General features: G+C 42.1%; 1 protein-coding gene across 3 annotated transcripts in view; it reads right to left on the bottom strand.

The window, feature by feature from the left end:
- Positions 1–18,449, bottom strand: part of megf10 (multiple EGF-like-domains 10) — an 81,960-nt gene that overhangs the window by 16,401 nt on the left and 47,110 nt on the right. For all 3 annotated transcript variants that reach the window (XM_019862997.1, XM_019862990.1, XM_019862981.1), the window contains exons 8-20: positions 17,119–17,255; positions 15,207–15,419; positions 11,466–11,640; positions 10,231–10,351; positions 9,092–9,255; positions 8,880–8,982; positions 6,004–6,150; positions 4,870–5,004; positions 4,590–4,718; positions 4,348–4,476; positions 2,708–2,836; positions 1,289–1,417; positions 969–1,190 (exon numbers count right to left, since the gene is read on the bottom strand). In XM_019862997.1, coding sequence (XP_019718556.1) covers positions 969–1,190; positions 1,289–1,417; positions 2,708–2,836; positions 4,348–4,476; positions 4,590–4,718; positions 4,870–5,004; positions 6,004–6,150; positions 8,880–8,982; positions 9,092–9,255; positions 10,231–10,351; positions 11,466–11,640; positions 15,207–15,419; positions 17,119–17,255 — 1,933 coding nt within the window. The remainder of the gene's footprint in view (positions 1–968; positions 1,191–1,288; positions 1,418–2,707; positions 2,837–4,347; positions 4,477–4,589; positions 4,719–4,869; positions 5,005–6,003; positions 6,151–8,879; positions 8,983–9,091; positions 9,256–10,230; positions 10,352–11,465; positions 11,641–15,206; positions 15,420–17,118; positions 17,256–18,449) is intronic.

An 18,449-nucleotide genomic window follows, 5' to 3' on the forward strand; every position in this document is an offset into this window, starting at 1 on the left:
GCTCTGTGGCCATTTGAGGCCCTCATTTCTCCAGTGGCACAAATCACGCATCTGCCATCACACCCTGCTTCCATCACTCTACTCGGTTGGTCAGCTATAACCTCATGCTTGGCCCCTGAAACTCCATAGAGCAGCATCGCCAACATAGTTTGGCCCAGGGCCAAACTCAATGCGGCTCAAAATGACATTTTCATCACCCTACTTTGCCTATTATAAATATATTATGATTATTATTGTCAGAATAAAGTCACACGATTGGTAATGTAAGTGTAGTCTTCCAAGCCACAGGCTGAGTAAAATTGTCTTGTACTGAAGCAAGACCCTGGCAATAAGGCACTCTGAATTCCATGAATATTGTGACATCCCGAATTATCTGTTTCTTTTTTTCCCATCAGCGTCATCTGACGTAGAAGACATAATATTGTCTCCTATATTGTGATGTAGAATTTCATTCATTTTTACTGCTCCTCTTTTGCATCAGGCATTTAGCTCTCTCCATCCACCTGTGTCTTGTCCAGGTGTGCCCTGTTGTCTTGCCAGTCTCTCTGTCTTTAATGCCCTATTTTCTTTCAGTCACTTGTTAAGATTCCCCAAAGGTCATGCATTCTGTGCCTATTTGTGTGGACTTGGGTCCCCCTTACACTTGCGCACCACCAACACAAAACCCGTACAGTGTAAAAAAAAAATTGTGGTTCCTGCAGAGAGAAGTCCATAACAAGTATCAAGTAATGTCCATACTTCATATGCAGATACGTCGCCCTCTTTTGTTTCAAATTAGTCAGTCCAGGAGTGTGTTGGACGATCAAACTTTCCAGTAGTGTCATCAAAAATGTCGCTGATATACAAATTGAGCAGTTCCTCCTTTTCAGTATAATCCAGTGCCATGAATAATACAAACAACTACAGAAAGAAAGAACAGATCCACTCCATTTTTTTCATGGAGTGAAGCAAAGCACATGTGATGGTACCTGTGATTGTGTAGTCAGTGGTCCCCGTCATGGCAGGAGTGTACGTCACTGCCATGGGAGGTTCTTTTCCTTTCTGCTTTTTCCTGTACTTAATGAAGAGGAGGAGGAGAAAGAGCACAAGCAGCACCAGCACAATAATTCCTGCAATGGCTCCAATTTGGTAGTTGTCCACTTGCACTGCAGCACTCGTGAAGGTGTTGAGGCTGTCAACAACAACACCAGCTGCAGATAGGAGGATGAGAAAGCAGTATTAATGTTAAGCCTTTACTGTGTGTAGAAATATTAGGTTGTCCAAGAGAGGCATATTTGTGTATCTTCACCTTGGTCACAGCGGGCCCCCTTCCAGCCATTGTTACAGTAGCATGTACCAGTGATGTGATCACAAGTGGAGTTATTGAGACAGTCACACACCTGCCGGCACCCATATCCATATGAACCAAGGGGACACTCTACAAGAACAGATGACACTCAAAGGTAAGAAAATATTCATCATCAATCACTTTTATATTGAAATGCAACATCAGATTTTAATATAGTCTGGTTGGATACCTGGTCTGGCCTACTGTGCCCTAGACCTGGTCTGGTTCTGGGATAACTAAAATTCATTTTTAAATGTTTGTTTTTTAAAATCAGGCGTAAAGGTCAAAATTGCTGATTTCAGAGGCCTTTTATTTTGAAATGCAACATCAGATCTTAATGACAGTACTGTGGTTGGATACCTGGGGTGGCCCAGTGTGCCCAAGATCTGGTCTGGTTGCGTGATAACTAAAATTCATGTATTGATTTTTTTTAAATCAGGTGAAAAGGTTGAAATGTCAGGTTTCAGAAGCCTATTATTTTGAAATGCAACATTAGATCTTAATGCAGGTAGTCTGGTTGGATACCTCGGATGACCTAATGTGCCCTAGAGTTGGTTTGGTTGCGAAATGACTAGAATTAATTGTTTAAGGATTTTTTTTAAAGTCAGGAGAAAAGGTCAAAATTATATATTTCAGAAGCCTTTTATTTTGAAATTTAGCGTTAGAACTTCATGAAAGTAGTCTGGTTGGATACCCGGGATGGCCTAGGGCAGGGGTCCCCAACCGCCGGTCCGCGGACCGGTACCGGTCCGCAGGGCATTTGGTTCCGGGCCGCACAGAAAGAACTTGCCTTAATTCCGTTTTATTTATTTCGGAATACGAAAGATGTTTTAGTTTGAAAAATTACCGGATTCTCCGTTACATCCGTCTGTGTCACGCTTGACACACGTCAAGCCACGCTTCTCCGTCACGTGACCGATTCCGCTTAAAAACAAAACACCAGAGCTCGCAAAATGAGTAAAAAAACTGCTGGAGATCAAATGACGGCGGCCTTAAAAGTACGTTCGAGACAACTGGATTAAAGTTATGGCTGAATATTCTGAGATCGCCACAGTAGCACTGTTGCTATTTCCGACATGCTACCTGTGTGAGGCGGGGCTTTTCTGCAGCAACGGCGACGAAAACAAAATTACGAAGTAGACTTGACGTAAAACACACACTTGAGGTGTCATTGTCTCCCATTACCCCGAGATGGGACCCACATTTTTTTTTACAGTTTATAATCGAACAATATGAAAACGACATTAATAATAATTTTTTTAAAAACTGTCTTCATTTGCAGCAACTGCCTTTTTCAGGACAGTTGTTGCAAATAACATATTCAAGACCGACCATTTTTAGGTAGTGCACATGGCTTTGTTCAAAACCACATTTACATACTTTGTTCACAGTGCTGACCCATGAAGCCAGTGCGACAGGTACATTGTCCAGAGATGTGATCACAGTCTGCTCCATTCCTGCATTGGCATCTCTGAGAACAATCCTTCCCATAAAATCCTAATGGACAACCTGCACGGGAGTCAAGACAACTAAAAGTCAAAACACTGATTTAAATTGAGAAAAAAAAACAGTAATCAGCTGTGACTCTGAAGTTGTGTTATTCTGTTACTAAGGCCGATACCCGGCTGCCAGTATCGAGTGCAGAATAAATGTGTTGATTTAACAGCCTATTTCCATCCCTTTTCATGCTGGTGAGAGTGAGGTATAGGCTCGATATTCACATGAATGTGCATTTTTAATGAAGCAAGGTGCAACATTTGGACATCTACTGTTAAACATCATATTGAGTAATTCCAATAGACAGCTACTGTGTACGCCGGGTGCACCCTGAGGGCAGGCGGTCAAGTGCCTGAGGCAAAATCGTTGCAAAATGCATTCTGTGTTCATAACAATGGTGAGCACCTGTGTAGAGTTGTAGTCAAGACCACACCGATCGTAACCGAGATATTATCAAGACTACACACACACACACACACACACACACACACACACACACACACACACACACACACACACACACACACACATTTATACATATCTTTGTTTCATTGTTTGCAACAAAAGCATGTACATCAACAAACAAGTATGTGCTTCGTGGAAATGAATACTGTTTATCAAATTACAGAAGTGTCAGAAACATGCATCCCTACATCGTCCATATACGAGGTATATTCACTTTTTAAAAAATGAAATTTCACTTCGATTTTGCTCCTTCTTTAACATTACCATCCATGAGTTTTTATTGTCTTAAAATCGGCTTTAACCTTTATTAAGCAATGTTTGTTACTAAACAAATTTGATTCACCATATTCAATCAGTGTTAGTGACTTTGAACAAGTTAGCAAAGTGTGAAATTTCAGGTTTATTACTGAACCAAACATCAACTTCCTGCAGCTGAAGCACCAAGACAGAGTATGCTATTGACTTGAATTATGTCCCATTGGTCTAAAGCTCAACCTATGTATTGGTATAATGAATAACATTTCCATTGCATAAGAACTTCTCAAGTAAACATATTTTGTTTTTGGCAATGCTATGCCAGCTAACTTGGCTGTAATATTAAATCCCCGTTTGCTCTGAACGTTTGAGGGGAACAAAGAGCTTATTTTTGCTCAGTGTCTTAAAATGGAATGTTTTGAGTTTAACATTCCCAGTACTGTGTAGTGAATTTACCGGTTACTTTACCCTCTTTATGCTTCCTCTCTATGTCTAAAAGTTGGACATTCTGCCAGCGGTTTCTGGCCTCCCGGTTTGATAAAAAATCCGCCCTTTCCAAGATCGAGACAAGATGGAGTAAAAATGCTTTCGATTCCGAGACAAGACTGAGACCCGTAAAAAGTACCCTTGAGACCGGTCTCAACACTACACCACTATATCAGTTTATGGTTGCTCCAATCGGTCAAGATAAGAAATCTTATTTTGTGATAGCGAAGACGACAAGCACAATCGCTATCAAATAGGTATACAGTACTCTACTATTAAGGAAAGAAAAATAAAAAGTCAATGTGTATTTGACTGACGTTGTGTGCAGTAAAGGCCGGTCCATCCTGGGGTGCACTTGCATTCTCCATCATAGGCACTGCAATAGGCGCCGTTGTGACAGTTACATGTGTGGATGCAGTTGGGTCCCCATTGAGTGGGAGGACATGCTGCAAAACACAGACATCATCAAGTGTGGTGTGACGTACAGTGAAAGCAAGGTAATGCAGTAAACCAGCACCACACGTTTCACATCGGCTATCAATCAGGCGAGTGAACTAACGCTGAGAGCAGTCATTGCCGATCCATCCCGGAAAACACTGACAGGAGCCATCAATAGGGTTGCAGGTGCCGTTGTTGGTGCAAGTGCAGCTCAAGGCACATTTCTTCCCATAGTAACCACTGGGACACACTACACACAAGATCAAATGTCTTTCTTAAACAACAGCAATTTGCAATGCGATGACAAAAATATGTCATTGACAGTTACAGTTTGACTATTTGGTCGGGACCACCAGGATGCTGGAGTAAAGAAGGTCAGAGATGTGAGGTGTAATGCTCACCCTCATTGCAAAGTGACCCCTTAAAGCCTGGCAGACAGTCACACTGTCCACTCACATGGTGGCATGGTCCATTACTGTGGACACAATGGGGACACGTCTGACTGCAACGGTGACCAAAGTAACCTGGAGAGCAGACTGCAAAGAAAAAAGGACCCCAAATATTTGGTAAATTCATGTCTAAATCTCACTTAAACCCTTTCAGGGACAGCGGTTACTACAGTGGACAGCGTATCATGTTATCAGGTTACAGGGTGCATGAAAGGGTTAATGTTCATCACCACAGCAACAGTCAACCCCCCAAAATGTACCAACTTCAATCTTTACTATACTGTACAGGAGCAAACTTTTTTGAACCAAAGCACATACTTCACATTGAAGAAAAATTCACGGCACACTACTTAGCAAAACAATTGAGAAAAAGTGGATACATAGGTTAAAAATGTACCTTCCTTCATCTAGTAGAAGAACTTTTGATTGTTCTGCCTGTTACTATACGTGGTTGGCATAGATTGATTAACAAAACATTTTTGGGGGGGAGAAAATAATTTTCCATCCAAGTAATTGGCAATGGGCAATTTCCCACAGCAGACTTGATACCTCTCATGGCACACTAATATGCCACAGCACACTGGTTGGGAATCACTGCTATATAGTGAAATCACAAATGCCCTTGAAGTCGTATCATGCAGAGTGTAAACAAAATTTCAGGAAAAATAGACCTCCAAAATTGTACAAAAGCCTGCGTTTGTTTCATGACGGCTCTGCATATCCGGCATGACTGCTACAAATTGTTTTCACTCAGTAGGCACGACTAATCCACAAGAGTGCTTTGCTTTTATACAGTATAATACAGTTAACATTGAACAAGTTTAACACTATCCAAAGACTGTAATTGAAACAGAATAATTCAGTGACTATTCTTTCCTTTGGTAAATTTGTTTTCACAAACATTAACAATAGGCTGACCAGCATGTTTGACCTTAGGGATCTGGTTTAAGTATCCCTGCTTAGTGTAGCATTTGTAGCCATGTTCAAGGCTTGACATCTCTATGACTGTGTTGAAAACATCAATAAATGTACAGGGTTAAAATCACAATTTAAAATAAAGCACCTCATCAAAACTTCAACACTTACTCCTCTGACAGGTGCTGCCTCTGTATCCTGGTGCACACTCACATGTTCCTTCATCAGGAGAGCAGGATGCTCCATTCTTACAGTTACAGGTTAGGGAGCAGTTTGGGCCCCAGCGGCCCTCTGCACACACACTGTCGCAGTGGATACCTGCTCACACACACACACACACACACACACACACACACACACACACACACACACACACACACACACACACACACACACACAGAGTAATGTAGTCTTGAACACTGTCAATAACAAATTTTTCTTTTAGTCCACTTGCAGATCTCCAGGTCATGCGGTGCATTATGGGTGTCATGATCCTGTTCTTGTGTGTCTCCAACAGGTGGCAGAGGAGGGCTTTCGCTCCTGCGTGCACACCTGCTGCCAATTTGTTCATCAAGTTAAGCCATGTATTTAAGGACTTCCAAAGCGCCAAGTCTTAGACCTCTCGATTTCGTCATTGTCTTTTTCCCCCCCTCTAGTCTCTCGCCTTGTAAGTATTTATTTTGTCTTTGCTCTTGTTTTTAGTTTCGTGTCATTGGAACAGGGTGCCACAACAACAGAAGTCAAAAGAAGGGGCAAGTATTTCCTACATGCTACCCACAGAAGAACCAATTGACTGAAGAACCAAAGTGCTGGCGTTTGGGCGGACGGCTCCTTAGGCCCATGGATAATTACGCCCACAGCGCTTCACAAAATCGCCTGTGGGTTGGTCAATTCATACCAAGAATGTCAAATGATTGGTCTGAAAATCAACAAATCGCGATTTATAAAAATTTTGATCAGCCCTTGTAAGCTGCAAGCTTTTAAGTCCGTTGGTATAGGCCGGGGATCGGCAACACGCGGCTCCAGAGCTGCATGCGGCTCTTTAGCAACATCTAGTGGCTCCCTGGAACTTTATAAAAAAATGTTTGAAAATGGAAAAATATTTTGATAGTAGGCTAATATACCGTATTGTCCGCAGTAAAAGACGCACTAGATTATGAGGCGCACCTTCGATGAATGGCTATTTTGTAAATTTTTTTTCATACATTGGACGCTTCACATTATAAGGCGCAATCTACAATGCCTCCACTAGAAGGTGCTGCGCTCCTTCCATTCAACTCGAGAGGCGTCCGTTCAACTTGAGAGGCGTTCATGACCGCCTCTGAAAAATGTAAATTAACTATTACTGTACTTAAATGAAACCACGAAAATTGAAAATAATGCATCAAAACAGAAAATCAAGCAAGGAAATCACAAAATAAATTCTATATCCCTCCTACAGAATTTTTTTTGTGATTTCCTCGCTTGATTTTCTTCGTGGTTTCATTGAAGTAATAATTAATTTACGTTTTTCGGAGGCGGCCATGAATGCCTCTCGAGTGGAACGGAAGAAGGCACGGAGACGGACAAAGACGTACAGTACCTGTATTTGTTGAGACTGTGAAAACCATTAATAAAGTCTGCCTTTTCATAAAAAAATAAAACCACAGCTCTCCTTTTTTCAACAAATACAGGTGAGTCTTTGTCCGTCTCTGTGCCTTCTCTTATTCCGTTCAACTCGAGAGGCGTTCATGACCGCCTCCGAAAAACGCATTGGCATTTCCTTGATCATGGCACCATGACTACTACGATCAGATGTCAGTAGTAGTTATTTATTCCTTTGTTGTGTATTCACAAATGATGAAATCACAAAATAAAATCTGTAGGGGGGGCTACAGAATTGATTTTGTGATATCCTCGCTTGCTTTTCAGTTTTGATGTATTATTTTCAATTTTCGTCGTTTCATTGAAGTAATCATTAGTTTACATTTTTCAGAGGCGGTCTTGAACGCCTCTCGAGTCGAACGGAAGAAGGCACGTAGACAGACAAAGACGTACCTGTATTTGTTGAAACTGTTTTTGAAAAATGAACACCACAGCTCTCCTTTTTTCGGAGCTGCAACAAAAACGTATTTATAAAGCAGTGACACAGTTCACTGAACCAACAGCAAGTTATAACATTGGAAGTATGTCTCCAGGAAGGAGCCATCTTGGAGTCGATGTATTACCGTAATGACCATCCAAAAGACGCACCGGATTTTAAGACGCTCGGTGAGCTTTTAAAAAAATTGAAGACTTTTTGGTGCGCCCTATAGTGCGGAAAATATGGTAGCTCAAATAGCTATAGATACATGTTGCAGCTCCGAAAAAGGAGAGCTGTGGTGTTGGTTTTTTAAAATGTACACTTCATTTATGCTTTTAACAGTCTCGCCAAACACAGACATGTCTGCGTCCGACTCCTTGCCTTCTCTCTTTTCATTCAACTCGAGAGGCATTCAATGACAGCCTCCGAAAAACGGAAATTCATGATCACTTCACTGACACTAAGAAAAGTGAAAATAATGCACCAAAACTAAAAAAATCAAGCGAGGAAATCCCAAAATAAATTCTATGGGGGCGTTTGTGAACACAATAAAGGCATGAATAACAAACAATTCTGGGACAGTCCAGTCTCCTACATACATAAAGCATGTGTTTCCTTCATTGTAAGTTTTGTAGAAGGCTTTTATTTTTTTGCGGCTCCAGACATATTTGTTTTTTGTTTTTTTTTGTCCTACATGGCTCTTTCAAGATATTGGGTTGCCGATCCCTGGTATAGGACATAGGTGCCAAACTCCAGTCCTGCAGGGCCACCGTCATGCATGTTTTCCATCTTTCCCTGTTCCAACACACCTGATTCAAATGAACAGGATCGATATCAGGCTTCTGCAGAGCTTGCTGATGAGCTGATCATTTGAACTAGGTGTGTTGCAACAGCGAGGGATGGAAAGCATGCAGGATGACATTCAGGACCAGAATTTGATATGTATGGTATATGCTGTCCTGGTGAAGACTCCATATTCCCTTACCAGTCCATCCAGCCAGGCAGTGGCAGTACCCAGTGGTGTGATGACATCCGTCAGCATGACTACAGTCACAGCGCTCTTTACAGTCAAGACCGTAGGTACCATCCTAGCCAAGGCAAATGTTAACATCAAAGGCCCAATATCAATATTGTGAATTTCATTTTGATTCCATTAGTAATGCAGTTGTTTTTACTTGGGAGAAATAGTGTTTTTACCTGGCACTGCAGGTCACATTTATTTCCTCTCCAGCCTGCAGCACAAGTACAGTGACCAGTCACTGCATCACAAGCACCTTCGTTCCCACACAGACAGGTCATGTTACAGCCAAGACCCCACGTACCACTGGGGCAGTTGATGGAACAGTCCACTCCGTGCCACCCTGATTTAAAGATAGGCTGTAATTATTTATGTGGATAAAAGCATTTCCCCATTCCTAAGGAGCAGTGTGTTGCCTGGGGACTGGAATCAGATTTGTGTCAATATTTAGGTTGGGAGAACTGGTTGCAAAATGCCTCTCAGTGGCATAACCCAGAGCCTCCAACCTTCCCCATGACCGAGTTACTGTAACTCCACTGCAATTAAGTCTCTGCGAAACCTCGAAACAGTGTGACCTAGATTTAACGGACCCGGGAACAGCAGACCCCACATTAACAAAACAGACAGTATTGTCCACTCTGCTCAAAGCGGCCCTTCGAAAGCAGCTGTTTAAGTCTGTTAGCTGCAAATTGGCCACCATTTGCCACAGTGGCGCTGTGGTGCCATTACAGACCGAAACTGGTCACATGTTTCTGGCTTGCGCTGCTCTCAATATTGACAAACAGACTTAGAATAGACGAGAATGGGCTAAAATTTTAGCCGCTAAAATGTGCACCAATGTAGCAGCCATGTTAGCATGGGTGCAAGTCACTTAAAATTTACTGGAAAGCATAGACGTTAGTTTAGCATCGCCAGAGGCACGCAGCTCCAAAAGAGCATGTTGTATCGACCTATTCATATCAATGGCTGTTCATTTTACTGGAGCCAGTTTATGGAATATGCTATTTTGGTACATTACTCAGTTGTTTTTTTGTAAATCCCTATCTGTCTATCCTACAAGTATATGGCATCTAATCATAACGGAAGTGAAAAAATTAAGCACTAACATTGTGGCCTGCATGCTGTTATCCTCCTCTCAAGCACCAACAAGGTAACTTTGGATAAACTCTAAAACTTTTCACTTTCAAGTTTTTTTTCTTTTAAGAGATTTATTTCACTCATTTTGTGATGTATGTACTCTGCATTTTTTGGGTGCTTTGAGGATGACCCCTTTTAGTTGGTTGAGGTTCCATTGCCCTTATCCTATTCTTCGGCTCACCTGGTTTACAAAAGCAGGATCCATCCACTGGTGAACACTGCGCTCCATTCTTACAATTACAGGTGGAGGAGCAATTCACTCCATGAGATCCTGCTGGGCATTGGACTGAACAGTCAAAACCCTGGAAAAAAATGAACGGTTAGACGAAATCAGAGGAGTGTACTCTAGGGCTGGATTTACTTTACAAGGTTCAATTGTCACAATTTTAATTGTTTGCTCTGACCTGGACCATTTCAGATACTTATTTTGGCAGCTAAAGAGAAAAAAAAAACATATGAAATTGGATATCCTCCGAAGCAGACCTCTTCCAAATGTGTAAAATGGACAATTTTGAGTGTTCAACTAACTTGACATGCATGTTTTGGAAAGACAAAAGACACCGGAGTGCCCATAGAAAACCCCACACTGAAAGACGACAGCCAAGAGTTGAACCATGAACCTCAGAATTGTGAAGCAGATGTGCTAACCTCTAGCACAGGGGTGCCCAACCTTTTTTTCAGCGAAGATCTACTTTTCAAGCTAACCAACCTTCCTCAATCGACCGTGACTGTGACTGCACGTGCACGCATAAACCACATGCATGCGCGCGCACCCAGGCACATGCGCACACACGCATGCCCTAATGGCCTCAAACATGAATGAAACAGAAAGGTAAAGTAGGTACAAGAGTTTGTGAAAAGGAAATCACTGCCTACCTTAGTGGGAGACCTGACGCGGTAGCATGGGACGCACTTTTGCAGCATGTTAAATGCATGAACATCACTATCATAGCTCATGAGTACCGTTTTAAAATGCTTCTCCTGGCACTCCAGAGTCTGATTCTTTGATAATGCCATCGGTGAATTGCAGATCAAACAAACTTTGAATGAGAATAAACATAAAAATAGATATATCTCAGAGGCTCTGATCGTGAGCTGCAATTGCACACTGACCGCTAACAACTTCCGCTAATGGAGGTGATGCACCACCATTGGTTAAAGGTGACCTGCTTTTTAATTATGTTTTTTTTTTAATACTTCTTTTTTTCTCACGTTTCCCCCCTCCACCCGCCATGATCATTTTGGGACCAGTTCGCGAGCTCCCGGTCGATGGCGATTGACTGGTTGTGCACCCCTACTTTAACACACTGGAATGCCTGTAGTAAGAATCCAATAAGGTAAATAATCTTAATTATAATACCGACTAAGACTTGGCTTTAGCACTTTACTATTATGAGAAATATTGAAAAGGATTACCAAGAAGCCTGGAGCACAAAAACATTTTCCTGTAACACTGTGGCAGTCTGCACCATTCTGGCACTGGCACACCTGCTGGCAGGATTCGCCATAGAATCCTGGACGGCACGTCTCATTGCAGTAGAGTCCAGACCAACCTGACAGACATGTACACTCCCCTGACATTGGATGGCAACTGGTGGCAGAAAAATACAGTGTTAAGGATTGACATTGTTTTTTGTTAGATCATTATTTTTATTGTGATCATTTATTCATCCACCCGTTTTCTATTCCACTTGACCGCATTAAGGTCACCGGTGAGCTGAAGCATATCCCCTCTGGCTTTTTACAAAAGGTGTGGCACACCCTGGACTGGTCAGCATTCATTCACACAACACAAGAGTCTAACATACATGCCTCAGGAATGTGAGAAAAATCATGCAAGCGCAAGAGGTCCTGAGCCGAGATTTAAAGCCTGCACCTCTCGGCTGTGAGACATATTTGTGCTCATTCATAAGAACATAATTCGTAATATTGTATATGTATGTTTTTGGGGTGGGAGAGGCGGGGGGGGGGGGGGTTGTTCAGTGAATGAAGTAGGGTTCTGATCGACCTTTGTTCTTGACGCAAAATAATAACAAGAGTTGAAAATTAACATAATAGTTATAGAAACTAGTTTTGATAGAATGGATTTTTTTGGGGGGCTTTCCTGAGTCTCCTATGTCCTTGCTATGTCTTACTTCCTTACTTCTACCTTATCAAGGTGATCACGCAAGCATATGAAAATATATTCCATAAAAAATATACAAATAAATACAAGCAGCATGGGAGCAAAATTATTCACAGTGAATGCACAAGTTTGAATGGAGCACTGTTTGATGCAACTAGCGCTATTTGACGGTCGCCGCTGGACAGCCCCGGGGCGCTTGTGTTTTTTGAGCCTGTAATTGGCAACATTTATTTTGTCATTTTATGTTGACTCTTATGCAAAGTGCTTTGTTACAGCGGCAGCTGTTGTGAAAGTGCGATATGAATAAAGTTGTATTGTATTATATTGTAAAAGAGGTTTTGTAGTGTGCTTGGAGTGAGAGTGACTTGTGGGGTAAAAGTTACACACACAAGTGGTATCAGTGCTGGTCCTCCTGAAACAAGAGGACAATTGAGAATCAACCTGACAGCTGCTCGCTCTCCAACATGATGTCCGCCCAGGCTTCTGAACATCACTGACAGTAAGTGAACCACAGCTGTGATCACATTGTCAAACACAATACAGTTCAGCCTCCAAAGTGAAAAGCCACTTAAACCTGACAACCTTAAATTTTAAGGTTGTCAGGTTGATTTTGATTTTGGGAAAGGATTTCTTCTGAGATTAAAATGACTGCCGTGCAACAAGTCAGCATCTTATTGGCAATCTGAGGTAAATCTCAACATGTAACTCTGGACAGTGTCCCTTTTCTTTGGATTTTCGTGACACTTTTACACATCGCAAAAGGAAAATGTGACAAGAAAAAAAAAACAGTACAGCTGAAGCTTGGGAAATCCTATTCAAAGCAGTAGTACACCAGCATCATAAAAAAGTGAAATCTTCATCGGGATTTACCTTTGAATTCTGCCTTCATTTGACATGAAAGACTTTAGTCTTTGTTTAATATGTTACTATTATCATTTCACTTTTTCTTAGACCTGGGTGAAAGTTAACTGATTAATATTGCGTTTGTGGAATATGAATTGAAATCCACCTGTTTTTATCCATATCAAGGGAGGACCATGTTGTCTTATAATTTTGCATTTTGCCTTAGGCATTGCGATGTTATTGTCTGTTGCCAGCGTGCTTCAGTACAAAGCAAAATGGACACCTGCTGAGGTGGATAAAAGTATGGAGGGTCATTCAATAAATTAGGTGAATTTTTCGGTATAAGGACTTGTGATACAGATCGAAGTCAGTCATCTCGTTACCTCTGCGTCCCGCATCCTAGACGCATAATTTTTGTGCGGGATGCACAGTTCCAAATAATGTGCGTTTTTGGGATGCAAGGAAATTTCTCAGTCAAAACAAACAAACAAAAAACCTACGGTACATCTTTTTTTCCAGCAACGCAGTGTCACAGTTTGACAATCGCCGCGAGATTTCCGTTCTCGCGAGACGAGATTGGCGATATCGGCCTTCAACCTCGCGGAAAGCAGACGATTGCCAAGTTGTGTAACGTTAAAACAAGTGTCGCGAACAAGTGTTGCGGAGATATCACAGAGGAAGCAGCTAAAGTTAGATAGTTTTTTTGCGATAAGTTGACTTTGAGAGAGTCTTGCATCATTGGAAGCAGAGTAAAGAGAGGAGAATTTATGAACTCAAAGATTGAACCATGGGATGAAATAAGAACCTATTTCTCAGTAAATCTTCTATACCTGAATTAATTAAATTTTTGCAGCATTTGTTTATAAGAAATAAACCTATTATCAATGTATATTGTTGTTGTTTGTGTTATTATCATATGCAATTGAATAAGTAGACCATTTCAGAATTCAAAATTTGGGACTCTCTAAATGCATAATGGGACTCATACTTTTCTGATCAGCGAGTCCTTGGGACTTGCTGGGGTTAAACTGTAAAATTATCACTGTAGAAGCTTGCTTTTTTTGTTTTTTTCTAACGTAGTCTCCCAGCACTGTCTCACAAGCTTCCATATTCTCTTAGCGGAAAAATATTTGGACTGATGTCTCAGCCAGTCGCTCACAACACCTGTGACTTCATCATCACTTTCAAACTTCGTGCCTCTCGTAAATGGTTTCAAGGGACCAATCAGGTGAAAGTCTGAAGGGGCAAGGTCTGGGCTGTAAAGGTGATGAGGGAGCAGTTCCCAGCCCAGCTCCTTGATGGTCTGCACCATTTGGGCTTCTGTGTGAGGCCTTGTGTTGTCATGATGCAAGATGACTCCTTCTGACTGATGACCCCTGCGTTTGTTCTTTATCTTTCTTGACCTGCCTCAGCAGTTCACAGTAGTTGGCACGAAGTTTGAAAGTGACGATGAAGTGAAAAGTGTCGTGAGTGACTGGCTGAGACATCCGGCCAAAGATTTTTAGGCTGAGGGAATATGGAACCTTGTGCACAGATGGGAAAAGTGTGTAACAGTGCTGGGAGACTGCATTGATTTTATTTTATTTTTCTAAAGTAAGCTTCTATCTGGATTTGAAGTCTTTATACAGAAAAGTTCACCTTATACATTGAATAACCCTCATAGTTGGGTTTTCCTGCTTAATTCATGTTTCACAAAAGCAATACAATCAGAATACTGTGTTTAGACTGTTGTGGGTTCATAGACCAAATTGTACAGAATAATTTTGACTTGACTGTCCCGAAAGTCGGAATGAATCTCAAAGGTTGACCCTGGAACGATTTATTTTACTTCCAATGGAGGTAATCATTTCAAAACCGGATTTGTATCCCGCAGTAACTGATGGTGTCGCGGTACACTCGCCTGACATGTGTGCGGGCAGCGTGGGATCGGTTCCCATTCAGTGACGGCGTGGATGTGGGTGTGAATGGCTGTTTGTCTCTACGAGGGCCCTGCGACCAGTTCAGGGTGTCATTTGCCTTTCGCTCGCAGTCAGCTAGAACAGGCTCCAGCAACCCACCGCGACCCTACTCAGCATAAGCAGTGTTGAAAATGGATTTGTGTCCCGCAACGGATTTGACCTCACTGAAGATGTTCCACAGTAGAACATTTGGACAACAAGATACTGTATGTGAAGTGCTAAATACTGTACCTCTGCATATTCTGGGAATAGCATGGACACTTCTTGTCACACAATAGGCCATAGTTTCCTTTGGGACACAGTCGGACATCACACATCTGGCCTGTGAAGCCTGGCTCACACAAGCAGTTTCCATAGTTATGGTAGCATTTACTACTGTTTTTACAGCGACATCTTTTCGTACAGCCAGCACCGTAAGTACCAACTGGACATTCATCCTGACACCTGTCCACAGAAATGCACAAAGTCACACATTTCAAAAGATGCAAACTTCTTTTTTTGTAAGATGACAGTGCAACTTTAGCGCCATATTTATTAGCGCTGGACGATTCTGAAAAGTAATATAGTCACTTTTTTTTTTTAAATTCACAAAAGACAGACAGACACTTCCACACACAGGCACTCAAACATACAACGGCAGCCAGACAGAGTGATGCGGCTGTTGATTTGAGCCCTCAGCGCAACAAGTGGATAAACTGTTACAATTCTCGTGTCGCTCAAAGTGCCTCTCTGAAGCCTACGGGTGTTGCTGAGGAAATGGGTGTAATTGTAGAGTCTGGAAACTCTAGGAGGAGGGGGGGGGGGTGCCATGGCAGAGGAAAGGAGGAAATGGTGATGCTGTTTGGAACATACTTAATGAAGGACTGATTTATCTTAAATAACATTTTCCAAGAAAAATTTGAGCTGTCAGCGTCCTGCTGTGATGGAGCTAAACTGTGAGCCCGCTCCACCAAAGTTTCAGTCACAAAACACCCACAAATTTACTATTTAAAACCAGATGAACAATAAAAATGGCTAAACTTGGTGCGTGGAATAAAAGCTGTATTTCGTGGTGGTGTCCCATCATCATTAAAATGGCATTTTTGTGTGTGTGTGTGTGTGTGTGTGTGTGTGTGTGTGTGTGTGTGTGTGTGTATGTGTGTGTGTGTGTGTGTGTGTGTGTGTGTGTGTGTGTGTGTGTGTGTGTGTGCGTGTGTGCGCGCGCACATGATGTGGGTCAAAAGCCAAAAGCCATGCAGGCACGGGGAGAACATGCAAACTCCACACAGGAAGACTGAGGCCCGGAATCAAACCCATGACCTCTGTACTGAGAGGCTAACATGCTAACCACTTGTCCATCGTGCCGGTGTCTTCAAGCGTGTGAATTCCGAAACAAATGACATGCCTGTGCGCACACGTATGAGATCTTTACACGAAATCCTATTGGCAGCTTCCTCAAACGTAACACCTCGCTGGCAAAACATGCAAACAAGTCCTCCAATTAATTCCCATTTCTTATTTTTTCCGTTTTTCTGAGGGGCCCTCACTCGTCGGTTAATGGATTCCAGAAGGTTAGGGTGTGGCATGCGCTGCCGATTTCCAAGCAGCGTTATACCATAATGTTTGGCTTCACTCAAACCCTTATTTATTCTTAATGGGCACATGGACGGGCTATTCCTGTCTCATCACTGGCTTGCTTAAGTATATGGTGCACGCCCTCTGATATTGGTAATTATATGGATTTAAAGTCATGGTGGGTTCTCAGCTATGATTTGTCCAAGAAAACACTAACGAGGATGGTTAGTTTTGTCTTCTTTCTGTGATTGTCCAGACAATGTGGATGGAAAGAAGGGGTATTATTTTAACGCAGCTTTGCTCCATTTTTCACAAGCTGTGCAGTTTGCTACCTTAAGTATATTCTAGTGTTAATACCAACAGACCATACATATGACTATGACTAGCACCCAGAAGACTGACACCCAAGATCAATAGGTCAGAATCAAACATGAACAGTCAATTTCATGTCCAATATTTTACAGTTTGTGTTAGAAGGTGGATCGAACAGAATGATATTCCTTTAATTTTTAAACACAATTATAAATCATAGCCCAAAGTACTTCACTTCCTTTTTTTGTCTGCTCCTGGAATGAAAGATGTCTCTTACCGTTCTCCCGTGTATCCGGGGCTGCAGAGACACTGTCCAGTGGATGAACTACATAAGGCATTGTTGTGACATTGGCATTCTTGGGAACAATTTGGGCCAAATCTTCCCTCTGGACATGGCTGTCCACATACAGTGCCCTATAAAATACAACAATACATACACATCGTAAATAAAGAAATACATAGTGATTTGTTTTACATTGTTCTATTAGATTATAATTTATATTCTGTTGACATTGTTCTTTTACGTTAAATGTGCTGCAAAGTGCTTTGTTACAGCTGCAGCTGTTGTGAAAGCGCTTGTGTATCCCCCCCTCTCTCTCTCTGGCTCACCAATCACACATTTTTTATTTCTATAGCGCTTGTAACACAAAACAGTGGTTCTCAACCTTCTTTGCGTCACAGACCAGTTGAGACAAGTATATGCTGTTCGCTTGCTTTTAAATCGCCAGATTTAAAGCACTGGTACTGACAACAAAGATAATTCAAAGATAATTCTAGAGTAATTAAAAATTTTATTGACATTGATTTTTTTTGGGACATTCATTTCAAACAGTGCTATTCTACTGTACAACTAATGAACTGCTAAGAAATGTACCAATCAGGAGTAACAAATACGTTTTATCATGTAATCATAATAATCAGTGGCGGACCCTGAGGGCCAGCAAGGCCTTCTCTGCTGGCCTAAACATTCTCAGAAAAGTAAATTTACTTTTATGTATTTTATGTTATTTTATAATTTATGTTATTTTACTTTAACAAATATGTAAACAAAATTATTCTCTGGATTCTTTACATCATATTATTTCCACTTAGTTGAGTGGCTGTTATTTTAAATAACATTGAAAGCCACTCGATAAATAACTTATTTATTATGGTAGAGTTTTTAACCAATCATATTTCAGCTAGCTTGCGTTGCCAGGTAAATTAAACTTGCTCGGGCAGGTTCTAGGTGAGGGACCAGACAAAGCACGGCTCAAAGACCCCTTATGACGAGTACAATTAATGGATCGGAGTTCCCCTTGCCCGGACGCGGGTCACCGGGGCCCCCCTCTGGAGCCAGGCCTGGAGGCGGGGCTCGTTGGCGAGCGCCTGGTGGCCGGGCCTACACTCATGGGGCCCGGCCGGGCTCAGCCCGAAGAGGCAACGTGGGTCCCCCTTCTCACGGGCTCACCACCCATGGGAGGGGCCAAAGGGGTCGGGTGCAATGTGAGCTGGGCAGCAGCCAAAGGCGGGGACCCTGGCGGTCTGATCCTCGGCTGCAGAAGCTAGCTCTAGGGACGTGGAATGTCACCTCTCTTGCAGGGAAGGAGCCCGAGCTGGTGTGCGAGG

Source organism: Hippocampus comes, unplaced genomic scaffold, assembly GCF_001891065.2.
Source record: "Hippocampus comes isolate QL1 unplaced genomic scaffold, H_comes_QL1_v1.1 scaffold223, whole genome shotgun sequence".
Lineage (NCBI taxonomy): Eukaryota > Metazoa > Chordata > Actinopteri > Syngnathiformes > Syngnathidae > Hippocampus > Hippocampus comes.